Genomic DNA, 24,581 nt, shown 5'->3' with positions numbered 1-24,581 from the left:
CCTTTATATTGGTTAAACTTCAGTTATTTTGGAGGGTATTTCAATCCCAAAGTAGATATTTTTCACTGCCTAAGGATAGTTTGATAATGTATCAAGGTTCAGAACATTTTTCACTTCAGTAAATCTGACATAGTTTCTTTTTTCCCCCCTAAAATAAATGTTTTAATAAAATATCCTCAATTACATACGTTAGCTTTTACATTTTAATATATTTCTTTAATATCTTCTGTAATTAAAACTGTCATATTTCCTTGGGAAGTTAAATGTGATTTAGTTGATTTGCAGGGGTTAGGCTTTTTAATGAGTTATCCGCCATGCTGCAAAAGGCAAAATGACACAGTGTTGCTGCACAGCAGGGGATTGTTCTGACAGTTGTGATAATGATGCAGATGTTTGTCTCTGAGGGTAGCTGTTAACAGATTTTCTGATGCAAACACAAAACTACTTACAGACTAATGAAAGATTCCCATACCAAAATGTTCAAAATGCTTGCAGCCCACCTTCCATTTATTTGATCGAATACAAATAACTGATTCTTACAGTGCAAGCTAATGAAAAATAATAGCTTTTCTATGAATTGTCAAAGATCAGTAGCTACAGGAAACAACATCTATAATACAGATTTTTAAAAATTTTGTTGTAAACTCATAATATGTCACAAGTATCTCCTTTTAGGGATTTCATTTTTCAGCAATTTTCATTTCTTTGTGCTCACATGTGTGTTTGTTTTGTGCATTTTAAAAAGAGGTGGTTTTCCCCCCTGTGCTTTAGAATACAAAATTGAAAATAATTTTTATCTTACACAATATATTTATTCTCTGTGTGTATGTGTGTATATATATATGTGTATATATATGTGTGTGACAGGGAAAAGGAACATCTAAGCCAGGGGTAGGCAATAATTTTTGATGGGTGGCTACTCCAAGACTTTGGAAAGTGATTCAGGGCCACTCTCTTCCATGATATTAATGGAGGAGATGCAGGGTCTGGGATGGAGGCTGGGTGCAGAGGGGAGCTTGGGGTAAGGGATTTGGATACAGGAGAGAAACTAGAGTCTGGGAGGAACTTTGGGTAAAGAAGGCAGTTGTGACCTAGGGCAGGGGACTGGAGTGCAGGGGTTTGGGATGTGACCTAGAGTAGAAAGGGATTCTGATCTGGGACAGGAGTTTGGGGTGCCAGATCTGGGCGGAGGGCAGAGGATTGGGGCAGGGAAGGGGTGGGATGCCAGAGGCAGGTTGTGGCCAGGAGACTTACCAGCCAGCAGCCAAACCTTCCTGCCTGCCTGCATAGCTAAGGCTTGCAGAGCTTAAAATATTTCCCAGCCAGCCAGCATGCCTGTTTACCTGGCCATGTGCTTCTGTGAATAACTAAGGAAAGGGGGCATGGTTCTTCTTGGCTGCCTGTTATTCAAACAAGCAGCTCTCATTGGCTGGTTTCTGGCCAGAAACTGACCAATGGGATTGTGCTGGGAGTGGGATGACTCCTGAAACTTCTCCACTCCCCTCCAGTTTTGAAACAGAAAGGAAGCCTAGAAGCAGCATTTCTGCCTGGCGTGCGGGGCTGCAGGGCAGGCAGGGGAGCCTGTGTGGGGCTCCCCACTGCCTCCATGGGCCAGATCTGGTGGATTGGTGGTCCATATTTTGCCCATGCCTGATCTAAGCCCTAAGTTCACTGACATCATGAAGTTCCAGGAGGACAGGATATGCAGCATAGGGTCAGCCATGATGTTTTAAGATGGCCATGGATTTGTTAGCAGCAGAGGTTCTTAAAGTCTTCCACAGGAGGAACCACCATTTTAAGAGCCTGTCCCCAGGAATACTCCCACTCCTATTCTGAGCCATGCAATATCTTTCCCATCCTAGTTCTCAATTGCAAAACATCCATGTGGCAACTATCACTAGAGGAAAGTAAATTGGAAAATAATGTCTGTGTAGCTGTACTTGAACACAATTTGGTAGCTAGGAAGCAGGAAGAGGAGCTGCCAGAATCATGTGAGCTACAACTCTCCATTCTACTGGTTTATGTACCATATTGGTTCAGCTGATGTGTTACAGTAGCTTAATTATAATTTGTAACTAAAGTGGAAAATATATTAATGTTCTTTTATTATCCAGTACTTAGCCCTCCTGAGCCTGTTTATCTCATAAGATCATCTAAGATTAGTACATAAAAAGAACAGAAATATGTGAAATTGTATGTGATGGGAATGGAGGACACAACAGGTAGCCCATCTGCGGCAAGTCTGTTCACTCGCATTGACCCAGTACATCATTGCCTAACTAGCAGGGTGGACTAATCTGAGCACAGGGTGAAGGAACAGTAAGGAGCGGAAATATTACGTGAGTGGATATGAAAGCTACCTAACTCTGTGCCTCAATCCACGTACATACACCCACAGGCATGTTTCACATCACATACATTTTCTACCTTTCTTTTTCTTTAAATACAAATAACTCCTTATATCTGATTTGCTGACTTTATAGATTAGTCTTATTTTGGTTTAATTTTTCCATTTAATTTTTAATGAAGCATTAAAAGTCAGAATCTAGCAACACCTAAACCAAGTCCTGGAAGCAACAAAACAGGTGCCAAACCTTACTGCTCAATCACTTTGCTTTTGTTGTATCCTTTATTTCTATGTTCTTGTTAGTTTGTGTAAACTCGATGGAGCACAGAACTTGTTTTTCTCTTTATATATCATCTAATATGATTTGGATAGTCCAGTAATAAGTGACCAGAAATAAGTCCTCAAGTACTCTGATATTTACAGAGATCTGTTAAATAGCTTGCTGCTTTCTTTACAGTTCTTAGAAGTTCATTTGGGCTGTATCTTGCCACTCTCAGTTTCTTGTCCTAGTTTGTCCTCTAATTTTATAAACACATATTTTTCTCCCCTTAGAAATTGTGTTTCTGTCCGCTCCCCCTTTTGCCTTCAGTTTTCAGACTGAAACTATCTTAAGTCCTCTGAATATGTAGTTATTGTTGTGAATGGGTTGGAACCATTGTGCCACTGGAAGAAATACCAGCATTTTAAAAATGGCTAACTGAGCAAAGTTTCTATTTAAAGCGCAAACTCTAGGACTCAAGCAATAAACACCCTGCTGCAAACAGGCTATTACAGATTACTCCTGGTAATGTTCCTCGTGCAACAGAATGCTGATATAAGACTAATCTATAAAGTCAGCAAATCAGATAAAAAGAGTTATTTGCAGCAGGGGAGGTTTAGATTGGACATTAGGAAAAAATTCCTAACTGTCAGGGTGGTCAAATATTGGTCAAATATTGGAATAAATTGCCAAGGGAGGTGGTGGAATCTCCCTCTCTGGAGATATTTAAGAACAGGTTAGATAGACATCTGTCAGGGATGGTGTAGACGGAGCTTGATCCTGCCTTGAGGGCGGGGGGCTGGACTCGATGACCTCTCGAGGTCCCTTCCAGTCCTATTATTCTATGATTCTATGATTCTATGTATTTAAAGAAAAAGAAAGGTAGAAAATGTATGTGATGCGAAACACGACCGTGGGTGTATGTACGTGGATTGAGGCACAGAGTTAAGTAGCTTTCTTCATATCCACTCACGTAATATTTCCCCCCCCCCCCTTACTGTTCCCTTACCCTGTGCTCAGATTAGTCTAGCCTCGCACTTCTAACCTGCTAGTTAGGCAATGATGTACTGGGTCAGTGGGAGTGAACAGACTTGCCACAGATGGGCGACCTGTTGTGTCCTCTATTCCCATCACATACAATTTCACATATTTCTGTTCTTTTTATGTACTAATCTTAGATGATCTTATGAGATAAACAGGCTCAGGAGGGCTAAGTACTGGATAATAAAAGAACGTTAATATATTTTCCACTTTAGTTACAAATTATAATTAAGCTACTGTAACACATCAGCTGAACCACTATGGTACATAAGCCAGTAGAATGGAGAGTTGTAGCTCACATGATTCTGGCAGCTCCTCTTCCTGCTTCCTAGCTACCAAATTGTGTTCAAGTACAGCTACACAGACATTATTTTCCAATTTACTTTCCTCTAGTGATAGTTGCCACATGGATGTTTTGCAATTGAGAACTAGGATGGGAAAGATATTGCATGGCTCAGAATAGGAGTGGGAGTATTCCTGGGGACAGGCTCTTAAAATGGTGGTTCCTCCTGTGGAAGACTTTAAGAACCTCTTCTGCTAACAAATCCATGGCCATCTTAAAACATCATGGCTGACCCTATGTTGCATATCTTAGATTTCTTTCACAGTTTCACCAAGATTTCCATAGGCCAGTCTGTGCTCTCAGTCCATGTTACATTGTTTTGGATCCTTGTGCATTAGCTTTTGTCACCAAGCTATCCTCTAGTGCTTGAGGGCTGAGGAAGGAGGAGTGATATGTAATGGGAAGCTGTGAGGCCTACTGGACAGAGCACTGGACTGAGACTTGGGATACCGCTCTTCTATTCCTGGCTCTGCTATAGGACTGCTGAGTGACCTTGGGAAAGTCACATCTACTGACTGTGCCTTAGTTTCCCGATCTGGACACTGGAAATAATTATCCTGACCTCCTTTGTAAAATCCTTTGAGATCTACTGATCCAAATTACTGTATAAGAGCTAGGTACTTATTGTTATAATATACATTTCCCTGTGCCAGCTAGAGCTCCTGCACCACAATGGGGATTCACCACGAAGAATGGAATGCAATGCTAGGACGTCCCTCCTTCCGGATTTCTGCCAAGTACTCAGGGGGAGCAGCTCTGGCTTATTATCTAGCTAAGGCTCCTACATAGTTTATTATAGCTAATGCACCTAACTGTACAAGCTACCTACATTGTAGCTGAATACTATATTCACAGTATCTGGAGTGCTTCTTGATGAGAGCATTGTATTGTGTGCAGTATATGGAAGTGGAAGACAAACTTGGATACTTGGCAAAGCTGTCTGAATTAAAAAAAAACATACATCACATTTTTGCTTCATGAATGTTCACATGTGGGAGTTGACATTCTTCCTAGAAATCACTCCCCCCACAAAAAAGAAAAGGTGAAATGTCACTATTAATCCATAATTGCAGTTCTTGGTTTTGAAATAATGAAAGTTCATGTGCAGCTCCATTTTTATTCATGGGCTTTGGGGATGGCTTCCCCAGTTTCTTTTGTGGTCTTTCCCCATCCTCTTAGTTGCTACTACAATTGTATTCTCTAGTGCTCTTCCAACCAACCTTCCAATTCTGTGCCTCCAAAACAATCTTTTCAGCTTCAATGACATTTTCACTGTTTTAGATGAAAAATTAAATATTGCACACTCTATACCTGGCTTTAGAAACTGTTCTTGAAATGGACAGCATACTGCATGTTAAAAAGTGACCATTTTTACTTTCCTTTGTGTTAAAATGAAGGCTTCCCTATAGTGAGTATACAATTACAGTGGTCAGTATGAGCCAGTGAAGCTATTGCACATCCTGGTCTTTGGTATGATGTTTGTATTTATTTAACAATATTTATCTAGAATATTAGACACTTCAAACTTGTGAAAACCAACTATAAGATGCAGGCTTCATCACTGCCTTGGGGAATTATCAACCATATTGCTTTAGCCTTTAGATCTCAGCTGTGGGCTCCATTTATTTCCAAATGCCCACAAACACATCAAAAGAAAATGAAGACTATCAGGTGGGGCTTACTAGCCAGCCACTGGTCTCAGGACTTACCACATGGAGATCTGCCTTTCTTCCTCAGGGATGCTATAGGACCTTGCCCCTTCCTGCAGCTCCTCCTCACTGTTCCCCCTCAGCTGAGCCACTTGCTGGCTTTTATAATCACTTGCTCCTTTTCCAGTGGGTCTAATAATTGAGTAGGTCCTAGACCTGTGGAACAGGCCACCCTTATACACACAAAATTTAACATGAAGTACTTTGCAATGTCCATGCTACTTCCTCATGTCTCAGCTTGGTGATGATACTTCATTATAGTTCACAGTTCACATTGCTGGCAACAAAAGCTCTTGGCTACAAGCCTTCAACATTATTTTGAAATGTGGGGATTTTTCTTTTTATATGTGCAGTTAGACTGGCAAATTTCTTGACATTTAATTGAGCCTTTGACAACTTCTTGCTTTGTATATTCACATTATTTCTGTTTGAGAAAAAGATTAAAATGAAAGCAATTATAGTCTGTTTGCTTTTCCACTGAAATGACAGAACAAGACATGGCACATTAAACTGTATCTCACATGGTCATTCAAGATGGTTGATGTTCTTTTTCCAGTGCTTGCTTGTGTCCATTCATTATAGGTGTGTTTGCTTGTAGGGTATTGGTTCTGGTACCCTCTGGAATGATGCACATATGCCGTGGCATATAGGGCACCATTGGCTCTCCTGAGTATCAGTTCCTTGCCACCACTGATGGTGTTTAGAAGTGTACTGGTGCAGCTAACACCACCACTTCTCATTAAACTTTGTTCTTCTAATTGTTTTGAAATTAAGTGTAGTTTCCCACTTTTGTTTGCCCATTGTCTGTTGCCTTTCCTGCCAGCGTGGGGGGGGGGGGGGCCATAACATTAGATCCTTGGTGGGATAGTGCATGGTAAACCTTGTAGTTACTTTCTGTTTCCCCTCCCCATCCCTCTTCAGGGATCCTTCTCATGAGAGTCTCATGCAAAAAGTAGATGAACTACTGTGCATAGACATGGTGGAAGACAGTGATGACTTGTGGCAGGGAAGGAGGGGGAATTGAACTGCCTGTCCCTGCCCCTTCCTCTGCCCTGCCCTGTCCTTGTTCCATCCTTACCCTCCCATTTCTTCTTAGCAATCCCCAGTGCTGCCAGGAGCCACCCGGCCTACGCCTTCTCTGCTGCCGCTGCCGGTGAGTGGAAGGAGGAAGGAGGAGTCCCACAGCACAGACTCCTGCCACTAATGCCAGTCCTTCTACCAGCTGCTGGCTGGCCCTTCCTTCCTTGGAAGGGTGCATGGAGGAGCACGTGGCCCCATGTGCACCCCCCTCGTGTTGCCTCTGGTGGAAGAGTTTTCTCTGAAGTACAGAAACCAGAAGTGTTATTCATAACTTTGATTCCAAAGGCGAGCTTCAATATGGACTGAAATGCTACCTAGCAAAATTGTAGTTCCGCATGGTCTCTCTGGCCTTCGTCATCCCCTCCCTGAGTTCCAGAGACTGGTACACCACTCTTGAGCTCAAGAATGTGTACTTCTTCATCGCTGTCTCCAAGGGGCAAAGACACTGCCTCTGTTTTATGGTAGGTATCAACCACTATTGGTTTGTGGTCCTCTTGTTTGGCCTAGCTACAGCCCCACATGTGTTCACCAAAGGCAAGTTAGTGGTAGTGGTTTATCTCCAGCAGTTGGATATCCAGATATATCTATAAATGGATGACGGGCTCATCAAAGGCAGTTCCAGGTCCAAGAGGACATTGAGCTGCTGCTCACCACATGTGGTCATCTTGGCTTGTTGGTGAATGACACAGAACCAATGTTAATACTGATGCAGAGGACCGAGTTCATTGGAACAGTGCTCAATTCTACCTCAGTCAGGATGTTCCTTCCACGGAAAAGATTTTGGCCACTTGTGGACTTTGTTGTGGAAGTCTCAGCATTCCCCCTACAGGGAATGCCTCTGCCTTCTGGGCCACATGCACATTTGTGGTGTACCATGTCACACTTAGGAAGTGACCCCTGCAACAGTGGTTTGCAACGATCTACTCCCAGTCCAAACACCATCTAGAAATGGTCATGTCTATTCTACTGAAGACACTTACCTCGCTTAGTTGGTGGTCCAATCCAAACAATGTTGTCACAGGTGTTCCATTTCATGACCCTTCCCATTTGATTGAGCTGATCTCGTATGCTTGGATCTCAGTTGGGGAACCCACCTCCGCAATCTCCAGACTCCGGGTATATGAATCTCTGAGGAGATAGAGATCCACATAAACATCAAGGAACTCCAGGGAGTCCACAAGGCATGTGTGATCTTTCCCCCTAACCTGTCAGTCAAGTTGTTCAGAGTTCTAATGGATAACATGGCATGAGAAAGCTCACTCCTCAACCCTCTGCCATGAGGCTCTCTCTCAAACATGGAATCCATCTGGAAGCATGTCATCTCCTGGGGGCCAGAACACACTGGCAGATCAGTTGAGCAGAGACTTTTCACTCAAGATGGGTGGGCACTCCACTCATAGGTCATTTCCACAATCTTCCAGAGGTGGGGAATTCCCTAAATGGACTAGGGATGTGAAAGACTAGCTGACTAGTCAACTGTCTGATAAGCTAATGCTTATCGGATAGTCGACAGGATAGTCAACTAGTCCCTTCACACTCTTACTGCCTCTATCAAAAATAGGCAGCAAAGGAGGGGGAGAGGAAGAGGTGCTTTAAAGCAGCAGCGCTGCTTGAAGCCTTGGGCCAACCCCTGGGCGCCACGTGGTGCTGCCACTTTGAAACGCAGCATGCAGCCCGGGGCCAACTGGAGTGTCCCCAGGCTGCCCATGGTGTGTAGAGCCCAGGATTAGCTGGGGATTCTCCCACTGACCTTGGGCTCCCTGCAGTGCTGCCACTTTGAAATACCGCAGGGAGCCTGATGCTGGGCTCCCCATGGCATTTCAAAGCATAAGTGCTGCACAGAGCCCGGGGTCAGCTGGGGAGTCCCCAGCTGACGTCAGGCTCCATGCAGCGCTTTCATCTTTGAAATGCCGTGGGGAGCCCAGCGTCAGGCTCCCTGCGGTATTTCATCTTTCATCTTTGTAGTGTAGCAACAGCCCTAAGGGCTGTTGCTACACTTCAAAGATGGAGCAGCCCTATCAACTAATTGAATCGTCAATGCAAAAATGCTTTGACGATTTGGGTAGTCAGTTAGTTGATACTTAACATCCTTAAAACGAACCTATTTGCCACCCAGCTGACCAGGAAGTGTTACAAGTTCTCTTCCAGTTGGGGGAAGAGAAAAAGTTTCCTTCTCTGAGGCCTTCTTCTGGCCCTCAATGGAAGACCTGTTGAGTGTGCTCCTGCCAATCCCTATCATCAACAAGGCCCTGCTCAAGGTCAAACAAGACAAAGTTCTGGTCATCCTGATCACCCCGGCATGGCCACCAACATCGGTTCAGCATCCTCCTGAGCTTGACAGTGCTCCCTCTGTAGCCCTTGCTGAATCGTCCAGATCTACTGTATCAGGATCATAGCTGGCTTTTATTTCCCATGCTCCCATTGTTCTACCTCACAGTGTGGATGCTGCATGGCTAAATCCAAAGGAGCAGTGCTGTTTGGAAGGGGTGCAACAAGTCCTTCTCAGCAGTCAGAAGTCCTTGGCCAGAAAGTCATACCTGACAAAGTGGATCAGATTTTCCCATGGGCAGTTGATCGGGGTATTTCCCCCTTGCATACTTCCTTGCAGGTCCATTTTTATTACCTGTTTTATCTGAAAAATCAAGCCTTGGCACATACTTCTATCTACACACACTCTTCTCTTAAGGTGCATTTGGTGGCCATTTCAGCCTTGCACCCACCAATCCCAGGCTAGTCTGGTATTCTCTCAGGACATAACTACAAGGTTCCTAAAGGGCTTAAAGGGGCTATTTCCTCAAGTCCAGTCCTGCTTTCCATAGTGGAACCTCAATATGGCCTTCTCTAGACTAACAGGGCCACCCTTTGAGCCTGCCTCATGCTTTTTGTTGCATCTGTCATGGAAGATAGCTTTCATGTTACCTGTTTCCATGTCTAGTGCTGTGTTTGGTGTTTCTAAATATTAAGCTGTAGGAATACAATAGGACCTGAGAGTTGAACTCCTCTGAGGGCCAAGATGTGTTGCTCATGTCCATTCAACATCCTACTCTTCTTCTCTACTGTTGGAGTTTCTGGCAAGAAGTTGGAGGAGCCAGTGCCCTATATAACATGTCACATGTATGCCACTTCAGAGCACGCCAGATCCAATCCCCCACAAATACTACAAAAAGAAAAACTTCTGGCACCAGGGCATGTGTCAAAAACACACCCCTAAGATAAATGGAAGAGCACCAGTTACATTAATAGGTACTGTCTTTTTCATGGGCACCATAGGATGCCATTTTCAGAGACCTCTTTATTAAACATCCCCAAATATTTGTTCAGACACTTGTATTCATAGTACTGAATCTTTGTAGTCTTTGATTTGTCATGAGCAATGTTTTGTCTGAATAAATCTTTGATGACTGTTCTAAAAAATTATGTTGTATGAATGAGAATTGTAGTATGCTAAGAAAACTTTCATTAGATGTATTGCTGATGTTGGAATTGGCAATAAGATTTTAAAAACTATGTCTGGTCTTTGACATATACTAAGTGTTTGAAAAAAACTAGCTGTGTTCCCTTCTGGGAACAAAAATGATCTTTTTTATCTTCAGATCAAAGAATATTTTGGGGGTTTATCTGTACATATAGAATAGTCATCAGAATGGATTGGTTGTATGCATTTCTTTGTGTACAGTACAGTCTAAATGCCTGAGGTGATACTCAAATAATTTAGATAAAAGAGATATAGTGACTACAGACATATGATAGTTATTTATGGAGCCCTATATACTTTGTATATGATGTTACAATGAGTAATACGTAAGGGTATGTATACACTTGCCCCCTAGTTTGAACTAGGGGGCAAGTGTAGATATACCCATAGGGTATGTCTAAACTACAAAGTTAATTCGAACTAACAGACGTTAGTTCAAATTAACTTTGATAGGCGCTACACATACAAACCGCTAGTTCAAACTTAATTCGAACTAGTGGAGCACTTAATTCGAACTAGATAAACCTCATTCTACGAGGACTAACACCTAGTTCGAATTAAGCAGTTCGAATTAAGGGCTGTGTGGCCACTTAATTCGAACTAGTGGGAGGCTAGCCCTCCCCAGCTTTCCCTGGTGGCCACTCTGGGCACCACCAGGGAAACTCGTCTACCCCCTTCCCGGCCCCGGAGCCCTTAAAGGGGCACAGGCTGGCTACGGTGCCCGTGCCAGGTGCAAGCCTGCCAGCACCCAGACAGCAGACCCTGCACCTGGCACGGCACGAACCAGCCACCCACTGCCACCCAGCCCTCCGCCTCTTCCCGGGACCAGGCTGGTGGCTCCCGGGAGCCTGCCCGGGTCCGCAAGAGGCAGGCGCCCACCTGGTCTAGTGCAGACATTGTGGACTTCATCCACGACGTCCGCACTAGGCACAGGAAAGTGGCCGTCTAGGGTAGGATAGCTGCCAGCCTGGCCACCCAGGAGCAGGTTTGCATGAAAATCAGGGTGGTCCAGTGAGACCCCTGACTCTGAGCCCTGAGCTTAGAATGGCCGTATTGGGTCAGACCAAAGGTCCATCTAGCCCAGTAGCCTGTCTGCTGACAGCAGCCAACACTAGGGACCCTGGAGGGCATGGACCGAAACAATGACCAAGCCATTTGTCTCGTGCCATCCATCTCCAGCCTTCCACAAACAGAGGCCAGGGACACCATTTCTACCCCCTGGCTAATACCACTTCATGGACCCAACCTCTATGACTTTATCTAACTTCTCTTTAAACTCTGTTCTAGTTCTAGCCTTCACAGCCTCCTGCAGCAAGGAGTTCCACAGGTTGACTACTTGCTTTGTGAAGAAGAACTTCCTGTTATTAGTTTGAAGCCTGCTACCCATTCATTTCATTTGGTGTCCTCTAGTCCTTCTATTATGGGAACTAATGAAGAACTTTTCTTTATGCACCCTCTCCAAATCACTCATGCTTTTACAGACCTCTATCATATCCCCCCTCAGTCTCCTCTTTTCTAAGCTGAGAAGTCGCAGTCTCTTTAGCCTCTCTTTATATGGGACCTGTTCCAAACCCCTAATCATTTTAGTTGCCCTCCCCTCTCCCACCCTCTCTCTTTCCCTCTCCCACCTCCTTTTCCCAGTCTCCCCGAGTTTTGTTAAATAAAGAGTTTCTATTTTTGAACACACGTGTCCTTTATTTTGTACATCAGGAAGGAGGACTAGGGAGGGGTAAGTGGAAGGAGGTGAGGGAGGAATGGGCTGGCTCTGCGGGCTCCTCGGGGTGGAAGCTCTCCTGAAGACCCTTGATTGACCCCCCTCCCTCTGGATGGCAGCCTGCGGCAAGTGCAGCCGGGCTGATGGCCGAGTGCTGTGATGTGCCGAGTGTGGGCACTCAGGGCACTCCAAGCCAGGACTGCTTTGCAAGCGGGGAACCCTTGAGAACTGTCTGTCCAAGGTGGGGGTCGGGTCCCTTTAAGCACAGCCCTCGGCTAGCCTGAGACAGCAGCTCCAGGCTCTAAGTCCTCATTTGATGCCCTGCCGGCACTGCTTCCGGCCATCCTTAACCTCGGTTCAGGGTCCACTCAATGTGGACATGCTAGTTCGAATTAGCACAATGCTAATTCGAACTAGTTTTTAGGTCTAGATGCACTAATTCAAATTAGCTTAGTTCGAATTAACTAATTCGAATTAAGTTAGTTCGAATTAGTGCTGTAGTGTAGACATACCCTAAGAGACTTAAAGCTTCAAGGGCTTGTTAGAACAGGTATAGACAATCCTTTTATTGTTTTGTTTAACTTAATAATGTGAAAGTCATTTAGATGTAGATTTTATTTCTTTCATAATCTCAATTTATATTAAGCATTATGTGATAATTGGGTAGGGGAAATTGGATTTGGTGTTGCATCAAGCTGATATTCAAGGGTAATAACATCAATTGCTTATAGTGAATGGGTTTTAAATTACAAGAGAAATTCCTGTCCAAATTCAACTGTATTGCAGATATTATGGTCACCATGGTGATACTGGCAATTATTTAGACAACACCATCTTAAATTTGCTAATTTAAAAAAAATTCTTAGTGAATGGAAAGATTTGAAATTCGTGCTTTCACATGACTGCAGAAATTAGATAGATAGATAGATTCTAAAAATCTTATTCTCTCATCACTACGGCGTTTATTTAAGTAACTTCTGTGTCAACCTGCCACATACATGCTGATATATACATACTGCTGAATTAATCAGTTCCATTTGATAACTGCTGATTTTTTTAATACCTACCACCCTTTGGCTTGTCCAAACTACATAATCAATGTTTCAGATAACTTCTCATGGCTTATCTTGATAGAATACTGTGGTTAATTTTCAACATAATTCACTGTAATCATAAATCTCCAAGTCACTCATATATTGTTAATTTGTGACCTGCATGTGGCTGTGCAAACAATTATAAGGCTAATCAGATCTCATGCTTCTGATAAAACAGATATGTGGGTGTCAAGAACATACAGCATTGTGTAATTGGCTCAGTGGTTTTAAAGCAACAGTACGCTGGACAGCTGAAGCGACGCAGTATTTTAGTCTGGTATGGTAAATCTTATACAGTAGAACCTCAGAGTTATGAGCTGACCAGTCAACCATACACCTCATTTGGAACAGGAAGTTTGCAATCAGGCAGCAACAGAGATAAAGAAACCAAGTATAGCATAGTACTATGTTAAAAAAAGGAAAGCAGCATTTTCTTCTGCAAAGTAAAGCTTCAAAGTTGTATTAAGTTAATGTTCATTTGTAAACTTTTGAAAGAACCACCATAATGTTTTGTTTAGAATTACGAATATTTCAGAGTTACAAACAACCTCTGTTTCCAAGGTGTTTGTAACTGAGGTTCTAATGAATTTTTACAGCTTAATATTTGGAAGCACTAAACTGTGCTACCTAAATCAATGCCGATTATGTAGGTTTAACCCATTATACCCAGTGTAAACAAAAAAGGAAGTTTAAGGATTACTGAGTCAATGATCTCAGTACTTGGATATTATTTATTTATTTTTAAATGTTAGGGTAGTATCTTGGCTGTACTGAGATCGATGTAAGCTTTTCCATTTATTTCAACAGAGTCAGGATTTCAGCCTATCAAGAGATGGACAAAAGGCTTCATCCTATTCCCCTAGTCTGCTTTATCCCCATTAAACCTAGTTTTCAGTAGCCCAGAAACCAGCCCTACTGTGGTTTCTATGCTGGTGATAATCTATTAATTCTCCATTCTGGTACATTTGTCTGCTATACAAAATTTCAATTATCTGTTGGATTTCCTATTCCCTCATTTTGCCTTTCCTTTGATTTCCACCTACTTGCACATTATATTCTCCCCTCTTCATGGTGGCAGCTGTACCTCTCATAAGAAAAAACCAAAAGCCTGCTCCAAACCTAAACTTGGGATACATCTAGACTACACTCTTCTTTCGAAAGAAGCTTTTTCAAAAGAATCTTTCAAAAAAGCTTCTTTCGAAAGAGATTGACTAGACAGCCACAACTTTTTTTGAAAAAGCGATCCACTTTTTTGAAAGAGAGTACCCAGGCAATCTGGATGCTCTCTTTTGAAAAAGCCCTGTTTGCATTCAAGAGTTCCTTTTTTCAAAAGACCTGTTTCGAAAAAAGGCGTTCTTCCTTGTAAAATGAGGCTTACTGCTGTAGAAAAAAACGCTGTTTTCTTTCGATTTAATTTTGAAAGAATGTGACATCAGTCTAGACGCAGGTGAAGTTTTTTCAAAAAAGGCCACTTTTATTAAAAACAGTGTATCAGAATTGTGTATCAGATGCAGAAAGGGCGTTTTGTCGATCTTTTCCAGTATAGCTGGAAACATTTAGGGGCCAACTGATTCTTTCAAAACAGATAAGCCACAAGAGATACTAATTGAGTGTACTAGAAATAAGACACTCCTTTTGAATTTTGTAATTCTTGCTCAAAACAAATTACAAGAATTGATAAAACCTATAGATTTGTAAGAGAAGTGCTAAGAGTTACTTGTGGCTAAAAAATATTTTCTTGCAGACATTACACAGAAAATAATTACACCATTCCTAATTTACCACCCAGATTGTTCTCCCTTACTCTGCACCATTTGTGCCAAAAGGTTAAAGCAAAAATTAAATTCAGCACCATCGAGCTGAGACAGCACTGAATGACTATGCACACATTGTACACTTAAATTCCACAACATTTAATGTGGACTTCCCACCGCAGACCCTACTAAGAAAGGTTTTTTTTTAATTATTTCACCTCCTGACTTCCCAGTTCATGAGAGGGTTCAGAGGTCACAGAATTCATCAAATTCCTGTCAGAGGCAATGGGCTCAGTTCAAGGCAGACATGGGCAGAAGGTGGCCAGTGGTAGGATAGGGACTGACTCTGTAAAATTGTAGGCATGTAGATAGGTAGAGAGCAATTTTGGGAGTTCAGAGAAAGGATCGCAAAGAATGTCTTCAAGAGAACAAAATGTATAACTAGGGTAACGAACACCGGATTCCTTAATTGTACTAAGGGAACATTAATGAAACCATATTATGATTGAAAGAGTATATCCTGTGTAGGGTAAAATAAAATTAAGTTTTTGTTTGTTCCCTATAATTAATTCTTCCTTGTTTCCGCACACATTTTAGGTATACCAATATATGCATGAAACCATAACGGTTAATGGCTGCCCAGAATTCCGTGCCAGAGCCACTGCAAAGGTAAGACCCGTGTAACTATTGAAGTACATGTTACCAAAGTGACCTAGTAATTGACTGTGCGCGTGTGTGTTTCAGGTATTCGTGTGTGCTCTGTAAGAAAATTTAGACATCAGTGGCAGCCCAGAGTCTAGAACCAGTGCTACTTCCCAGGTAACAATCCTAATGGCAAATTTAACCTTTATGCTGCTTCTGTAGCTTAAGAAAAGAGAATGATATCATGGGATCTGGTGGTTTATTGAAAAATTAGTTTGCAAAAGCAAATCTACTAGTTCATTCTGTAGAATTAAACCTGGAATATCAATATTTTTATGACAAATTCTCTTATAGGGCTCATCCAAGTAGCAAGTGGTCTAGCCTCCAATCAGTGCATGTAGGATTTTCAGAGATGTTGAGCACACAAGACTCCAGTTGAAGTCAATGGGAGCTCTGGGTGCCCATCACTTCTGAAAAACAGGGTCCTAGTATGTAAGTCTGATAAGTCTGTGTGGTAACTACATGTGAATTCCTCTGTATTGATTAAAGAATCCTATTTGCACCCATTATGTAACCCAATTTGTGTTTTTAGTGCATGAACAAAAATAATTGCTTCTTACAAGGCTTCATCACAGAACTAGCTCCTTCCATTACTATTTGGCACACAGGATTACCCTCCACTTGCTAAATGGGTTATGTAGATATCATGTAGTAAGTGTGTTCAAGGAAACCCATGGTATTTTTCAGGAAAAGAATTCATTAAGATCCCAGTGAAGTCAATGGCAAAAATCCTCTGGCTTTTATTTTTATTACTTCCTTGTAAATGTAGGGAGAAAGGGCAAATAAAAAACCTCCTAACACACTAATAAAAAGACAAAGATCAGAAATTTGCTATCAAAGATACCTATAGCATTTCAGAAAAAAATGTTCCAGTTAAACCAGTACATTTAAAATAATTAGCCTATTGTACAGTAAACTAAAATATTAGATTTTTCCTACATTTTGGTTTTTCATTTCATTTTAGTTATATTGAATTAGGCTTATTACCATAAGCTTATTTCTTATGAGTTAACCTTTTCTAATTGACAGTTCAAATGAACAATGTAGATTTGTAAAGGTTCTACTGCTGAATGTAGAAAATTATGTTAGATCATGATTTGTTGACACTGAAGATAAACACAAAAATGATTGCTATGTGGTATAAAAAGGGTAAAACATTCTGAATAGTGTTTGCCATTCTCATTTCTTATTCATATAGAACAGCAGGGTTACAGAGCAATGTTTGAATATCGCAATACTTCCTGGTTATTTCTGGGCTGTCTGCATTGCATTTTCCTAGTGCATTCATGTCTGACATTTAATGTATGCATGATGACAAGGTTTGCATGAGCAAGTACATATAACTGAGAATGATCCATTATATTCATATCATCTACTAGCTTCTATTAAGCATAAACATTAGAATGCTGAACAAGCATTAATATTATGTAGAACTACTGCAGTAATTTTAAGTATGAGGATATGTTGAAAAGTAGAGATAATTGTTTTAATGTTTACTTAATGCTTTACCAGGGGCTACAACTAAAAAGAGACAATTGCTAGTGAAAGATTCTTCATACAAAATTTACAATGTCTTACCTTTTTGTAATTTTTATAGAGTAAGAGCTGCTATTTAGTTTTTTTAATTCATTTTATAGTTCTGTAATCTGAAGATTATGTAACATTAATTTTCAAGACATATCTATATAAAATGCAGATATAGTATAAAAGGACTTGTCCCTGTTGTAAAAGATATTAATCTATCATTGCTTCATTCAACAGAAAGATTTTATTGAGGCTATTTAATAAAATAATCTAAATGAAAATATCCTTCATCAGGAATTTCTTTTTGTTGTTGTTGTTGTTTTGGTGAAGAATAAACCAAATAATCAGTCCCATACATACTGGGTTGGGGGAAACAATTAACTTTATCCAAGTTACATAAACTAAAAGAACAGCAGAATGTCATATCATTATTTTGCACACCAGTAAGGAAAAAACGGAGTGACAAAAATAGCTTTAAAATAAGAAGTAATGTGTTAGAGAGTTAGAACAGATGACTTGCAATCCTGCCTTTTAACATATATTTCTGTGTGATGCTGAGCAAGTCGCTTAATTTCTCAGTGCTTATTTACCCAAGTATTTCAAAGGAATGATTTGAAACTTAATGTTTATAAAGTGCTTTCAGATCTTTGATAGAATTTCAAAATATTATTTTCATGTGAACAAATTCTTTCTGCAAAACAGACAACAGGGTTTAACTGTAATCTCATTACATGGCCAAATAACTCTCTTTTTTTCCAGGCAACAGTTGCTGCTTTTGCAGCAAGTGAAGGCCATTCACACCCTCGAGTAGTAGAGCTGCCAAAGACTGATGAAGGTCTTGGCTTTAATGTGATGGGAGGAAAGGAACAAAACTCTCCTATATATATTTCTCGTATCATTCCTGGAGGGGTGGCAGAAAGACATGGAGGACTCAAGCGGGGAGACCAGCTGCTTTCTGTTAATGGAGTGGTATGTGAAAAGTTTAGAGTGATTTTCTTTTTCATGTGAGATTTTATTTTTCAAAATGAAGGTTTAAAATGCTGGCATTTACAGTAAACTAAAGGATGGTGTGCCATCACCTCTTTTGCTGGTTGGTTAGTTTCATCTTTCAGTGTGGCTCACCTCTAAAAATATCCTTACGGAGTTCCATTGTTTATTGTCTCCATTTCTGCAAAAAAGTACAGTAAAACTCCAGTTGTTCGGCATCTAGTGGTCCGGCACTCCCGATAGTCCGTCACCAATTGGAACCCGGAAGTGCACTGACCAGACGGACAATTGGAGCTGCTCTGTCCCCGGCTTCCCCAAGTCCAACGCTGGTCAGTTTCAGCAGCGCCAGACTCGGAGAAGCGTGGGGCAGAGTAGCTGGGGTGGTGCCGGGTTGGTCCCGCAGCCCCACCCCTCACCTGAGCGGCGCTGTGGGACCAACCCGACAGCACTCCAGCTGCTCCGCCTGCCGGCTTCCCCAAGTCCACCGCTGCTGAAACTGATGAGCAGCAGACTTGGGGAAGCTGTGGGGCAGAGCATCCCAGCTGCTCTGCCCCCGGCTTTCCCAAGTCCGGTGCTGCTGAAACTGACCAGCAGCGGACTTGGGGAAGCCGGGGCAGAGCTTCCCCAAGTCCGCCACTGGTCAGTTCCAGCAGCGGCAGACTTGGGGAAGCTGGGGGCAGAGCAGCTGGAGTGCTGCCCACGCTGCGCAGTTCCCCGCCGACACCTCCCCCCACTACCCTTCATAGCCTCCCCTTCCGGTACTCCAGCATATCCAATAATCCGGCACCCTGTGGGTCCCAAAGGTGTCAGATTATCGGAAGTTTACTGTACATTCATTTAGTAAAAAGATACCTTCTGTCATTGCCAGTGCTTCAATTGGAGAGTTAAACTGGGCTCTTTTCTTCTTGTACTTCATAGCCAGTAACAGTCCTGCAGGCCAGATTAGGCCTTCTGTGACATTTGTATAGTCATATGGCCTTCTGTGGCTTTGTAGAATTATAATTAAAAAGGAGCTAAGTAAACAATTTTGTTGATGATTCACAATGAAGAATAAAATCCAGCTCATTCTCTTTCACTTGTGTTATTCTGCAGTGTTATTTTTGTCACTTAAATCAGCAAATGCATACAGAGTGCAGATGTGTAAAGTAAAAAAGTGTAATTTTATATAGTTGCTTTGCAATAGTTTCATTTTGGACTCCAAACAGCAGAACTGGAATAGCAAGGTACAGAGGAGGAAAATCAGTGCCCTACTGTCTCTGGGACAAGTTCTGCCCCATAACTTCTTATCATATATTTGATGCACTTCTCCTATGTGTGGTATACCAGGAGAAGAGTAAACTTACTGCACTGCAGTTTTTGAAAGTGATAACATAAAGTCCATGGTCAGAATGTATGCCTTTTAAACAATTTTTAAAAAAAATCTGAAGACTTATTAGTTTGTTAGAGTTACACTGTTTCTTATTCTTACAGTTGCTTACAACATATTTTCTCTTCATGTTACAATTTTTGTCATCAGAATAGGGCAAATTTTCAGTGTAGTAGTCATCATAAAACATGAAATCATTGTGGCATAAGTTAAGTATTCTGTTACAGACTTGCCCTCTGCATGGCCCCATTAAAATCCATGAGGCAGAGGTGAAATGTCAGTTAGTAGATTTTGTAAAATATTAAAATATTATGACACACTCAAATAGCATGCTTCTGGCCTAGAAACACTATATTCTTACAGAGGACTAAAATCCTACATTCCTTATGCACCCAGTACTTCCATACAAATCTCCCATTGACCATCACCTCCCTGTGGAAATTAGACATTTGGCTCACACCCCAATTTGGCTCACACCCCAAACTGATTCATAACAAGCCTGAGGATTCAGCTTAATTTTCTGTTCATGGCAAAATGGTAAGGAATAATAAAGCATCAGCAACTAGAGCTAATTGGGAATTCTGTTGATTAAATGTTTGTTTGTTTTTCAAATGGAAAATGACAGCTCATTGAAACTGAACTTTTGTGTGGGAATATAGTAGTTTTTTAAGGATGGTTTCTCAAGTCAAGGATGGGAATTTATAGTTAAAAAAAACAAGCAAGAGACTAGCTAATAGTCTTGGGACTGGGACACCACTTTGTATGTGGGAGAGACGGGTTCAAGTGCTGGCCCCGTCTGATTTGGAACAGAAACTTGAACCATGATATCCCAAGTATCCTACCCACCAGGCCATGAGAGAGAGAATGTCTAAAGGTCTCAGCTTTGTCCCCCTACAGAGTGGAAAATTTTTGCAAAATGTAAACATTTTGCTAATCATCCCTACGCAGTAGGGAGGGAAAATATGATTTCCTAAATAAAAGAGCTACACCAGAGACCAATCAACTTTACAGGTTCTGGTAGAATACTTAACCTAATGAAAAAAACCTCTATTTTGAATTATAAATGTTGAAAATTTGAAACAATACCTGTTGCTAACAATTCACAAGCTATCCAAATGCTGAATTATATCCTCACAAAACAATTCTAAAATAATTTGAAACAATAAACAATGAAATTAGTGATCTGTTCACAGAAAACTCAAGAACAGATGAAAAAGGGGCTAACTTTAGCTAACCTATTGTTCACTGTGAGTAGGTCACCTGTATCTGAGATGAAGCAAATAATATACAGCAGGTGCAGTACAGCAGATGGATCAGCAGTGGAACATGAAATGAAAATGAGATATCTGCAGCTTGCTTATGCTCATGTTGGTGGTTATCCAGCTTTATAATTATCAATATAAAACTAGGGCTGAACTTGTATTACTTGTATTACTTATTCTAGCATGATTGGTTGGTGTTGCTTAAATTGTCTCATGAGAAGTTTAAAAAAATACTTTATCATTATGCTGAGGAGTAAAGTATTCTTCCCCAAGTAAAGGAGTAATCCCTACAAATGGCTCAGCCAGGACACAGACATAGCTGTCATTATCTAGTACCTACTGTTAGATATTAGAGACTACAGCATAAGTATAGAAAAAAACTAATTTTCATCCAGCATCTTTACTTACAGACCTTGACCTCAAATAGGTTACCTCACTTTGCCTGCTTGCCCAGTAATCAGATTCCTTTTCCTTGTCTGCAATTGAGATGGGGCTTTTTACTATAATTATATGTGCCTAGGTATAGTCATGACCGTGCTTCCCTGTATAATATCTGCAATTCCTTTGCCTATTGTTATCTCTCCAGTATGTCTTTTACTTTTATTCTGCTTGATGGAACCTGCCAATGCTTTAAGATTTAAAAAAAAAATGTATATTCTGACTATCCTTCTCTTTGCCGTTCTCTGGTTAATTAACAAAGAGAGAGGAAGCCAAGTAGGGTGTTAATTAGCCTTTTATTATGCTTTAGTTAAACAACTGTTATTAGGCTTAACACAGTGATATACAGGAGGTCAGACTAGATGATCTAATGGTCCCTTCTGGCCAAATTTGTGAATTTAAGAGTGACAGCAGGCACAGAAGCATTCAAACCAAGTGCAGTAATGGTGTTAGGTGTAGCTGAACTCACCTTGAACTTAGCTTTAGTTGATAATACCTGAACTAAGGTCTATGATGGGAAGAAGTTACCTACTTAGTAATGTAATAATTTATTAGGTCTTTATCCTGCACTACTCAATCCAAATGGGCCTTAATTTAGATGATAATTACCTTACACATTACAAAGACAGCCTCTCTACCTTTTGATATTCGTAGTAACTCCAGATTAGCCACTTAATTGACTCTTACAATAAGCAATTTCCTCCTTCCTTGTCTCTTCCTACTCCCCTCACCCCCACCTTTTGTAGCTGATTCATTACTGTATAATTTGTTTACTTCTTCATTGTATCCCTCTGTTATATAATGGTCATGCAATTCACTTTCAGAATATGATCTGAAGAAGTGGGTCTGCCCCATGAAAGCTCATCACTTAATAAACCATCTTGTTAGTCTTAAAAGTGCTACATGACTGCTTTTTTTGATTTACTCAATCCATGTGAGTTTTACAATTGACTTGAATGGAAGTGTAACCCACACTCCTAGGCTACGTCTACACTGCAGGCTTCTTGCGCAAGAACTTTTTGCGGAAGAGCTCTTCCACAAAAAGTTCTTGCGCAAGGGTGCATCCGCACTGCCATATGCTTTTGCGCAAGAGAGCGTCCACACTGCCATGGATGCTCTTGCACAAGAAAGCTCTGATGGCTATTCACAGAATGGCCATAAGAGCACCTGTGCTTTTTCCGATAGGGGTTTCTTGTGCAAGGAACCCCTGTTGTCCATGCATATATGCCTTTTTTTGTGTGAATTTTGTGCAAAAACAGCCATTTTTGTGCAAAAACTCTGCAGTGTAGATATAGACCAACTGTGTTTCACTGTTCCACGCAGGGGCACCTAGACTACTGCAACAGATAAGAACAAGAGACCTCTACAACATGGGCTGAGAGCCCGCCAGCTTTTAGCTCAAAGGGTAGAGGATCCTATACTAAGTTTCAGCAGTCCCAGGTTCAAATCCGCCCCTAGTGGTTACAGAAGCAGGGTTAAGCCCCTCATTATGAACTAGAAGAAAATGGTGTTAAGCTGGTGGACTTTATACAATTAGAGAGAGCCCAAAAATGAGCAACTATGAATTCCAATAAAGTGTTGTAATTGGTGTGAGAAGTGGATGTTCACAATCTTGTTGAGTCCATTATACAGGCATAAGCCCTATTGCTTCCTGCACCATCTATAACCATCCATCCTCTTTAAAAACAAAATAAATGTTTAATACTTGCATGCTAGTTAAGATATGCTACTTGCTATGTGCTTTACTGCCTATTATAAATAACACCAGGGAAGTAAAAAAATTGCTGCTTGGTAAATATAGATAGTGTTAAGTGCTATGGGGCTCAGTGCTGATGCCTATTCATATTGACCATAATTCATTAGGAAGAAAGTGACATGCAGAAGGATGCAAAGCTGCATGTGATTAGTTACAAGAACAGAAGTCACTTTACAATTATCAATATGACTACATCACATAGTAATGATTTATTATATAGCTAGCACAATAAGCACTAAGTACATTCTCCATGGTTGGAATTCAGTTTATTAAAATAAATGGATAGCTTTGGAAAAAATCAAACTTCAATATCTCAGCAAAATTTTGGTTTGTACATTTAAATTGTCTTTCAGATAAGTTTTTAAATGCCCTATTTATACATTGTTTTCCATTTGAATGCTGATTGTTTTGTGCATTAGAAATATCAACTGTATACTGGTTCTTATGTAAAAATATTCTCACCTAATCATTTTTCAAGCATTTATAGTGGAATTCTGTGTTCTGCAAATTACTTTCTTTATCTGTGGATGTTCAGCAGATTTGTATTACCATAATCACAACAAGAGCTAAAAAGTGTACTTGGTCACACAACTTTAATGCTATTTTAAGCTCTTGCAGTGGGAGGGTTCTGGAAGAGATTTAGAAGAATCTGTACTTCAGAAACATATGGCCATGCATCTGACACTACACTGAAGGGGTTTAGTTAGTGAGTTCAAGGTGTTTTCTCACTCTGGCTGCAAAATACAGAATGGACTTACCTTATCATTTAAGCACCTGAAATGATAATCATCATCCCCCTTACTTGGAAAATAGTGCTTTCTGAAGCATGTTTACATTTTTAAAATACACATGCCCCATCAGTTAATCTGTTTATTTTTTGTTTGGGACAGTATTTTTCAAATATGTTGTTGTTGTAACTCCTGTGCTGGACCCTATATTAAGTTATGTTTTCTGCTAGCAAAAGGTTCAAGGACCAGCAATATTGATTGTGTTACACATTTCACTGAAGTCATGTTATATGACTGCTTTTGGCATCTTCTGCTTTGATAGTTCTATCTCATAGTGTCCCACAGCAGAAGTAATTCATATTTGTTCTGCCATGTTACATACAGTATTCACAATCTATTAAAAGTGACAAAAACCAGCAATTTTTTCTTCTAATATCTGATGTCCCTAAAATGCTGCCAAAATATTCTTGCAATGTTGGAGTTTTATTAGTGCTTCTTCTACTCTTTGGATATTTGTGGCATATGTGTATAGTTTCCTTTTAAATAGCATAACACATACATGCTTCAATATACTGTGTGACAAAGCTTTTTCATTTATTTTCTTTTATGAAAAAACATTCATTTAAAAAAGGTCTAAAATCCACATGAAGAACTTGGTTGTAGGTTTTTGCACCAAGACACTTTTGTTTGTTGGAACGTATATGACAATCATCTATCATTACAGAACTCCACCATTCCACCTAATGTGTAGAACAATTTGCACTCCTGAAATGTACTCCAGTCAAGCAATTTAGTGGAAAAAAATTGAAAAACCTCTTTCAGAGAAATCACCTCTGCTTTTGAAGACCTACCATTTTAAAACAATGTAAGCATTCAAATCAGAAATTAAACACATTTGGGAGTATATTTCATTTCACAGCAGATATCACTTAATACAAGTCAATTTTGAGAGAAAGGGAGGTATGTATTAATCTGACGAGAATTTTGCCCTTTATCAGGGCT

The 24,581-nt window shown here is 40.7% G+C and overlaps 1 protein-coding gene across 2 annotated transcripts in view; it reads left to right on the top strand.

Annotated features, from left to right (window-relative positions):
• LIN7A (lin-7 cell polarity scaffold A) overlaps positions 1–24,581 on the top strand; it is an 81,565-nt gene that overhangs the window by 47,130 nt on the left and 9,854 nt on the right. For both annotated transcript variants that reach the window (XM_075932489.2, XM_075932498.2), the window contains exons 3-4: positions 15,414–15,485; positions 17,802–18,011. In XM_075932489.2, coding sequence (XP_075788604.1) covers positions 15,414–15,485; positions 17,802–18,011 — 282 coding nt within the window. The remainder of the gene's footprint in view (positions 1–15,413; positions 15,486–17,801; positions 18,012–24,581) is intronic.

The sequence above is a fragment of the Pelodiscus sinensis genome, chromosome 1 (assembly GCF_052426305.1).
Source record: "Pelodiscus sinensis isolate ZL-2025 chromosome 1, ASM5242630v1, whole genome shotgun sequence".
NCBI classification, from domain to species: domain Eukaryota; kingdom Metazoa; phylum Chordata; order Testudines; family Trionychidae; genus Pelodiscus; species Pelodiscus sinensis.
This window is presented reverse-complemented; position numbering and strand designations above follow the sequence as displayed.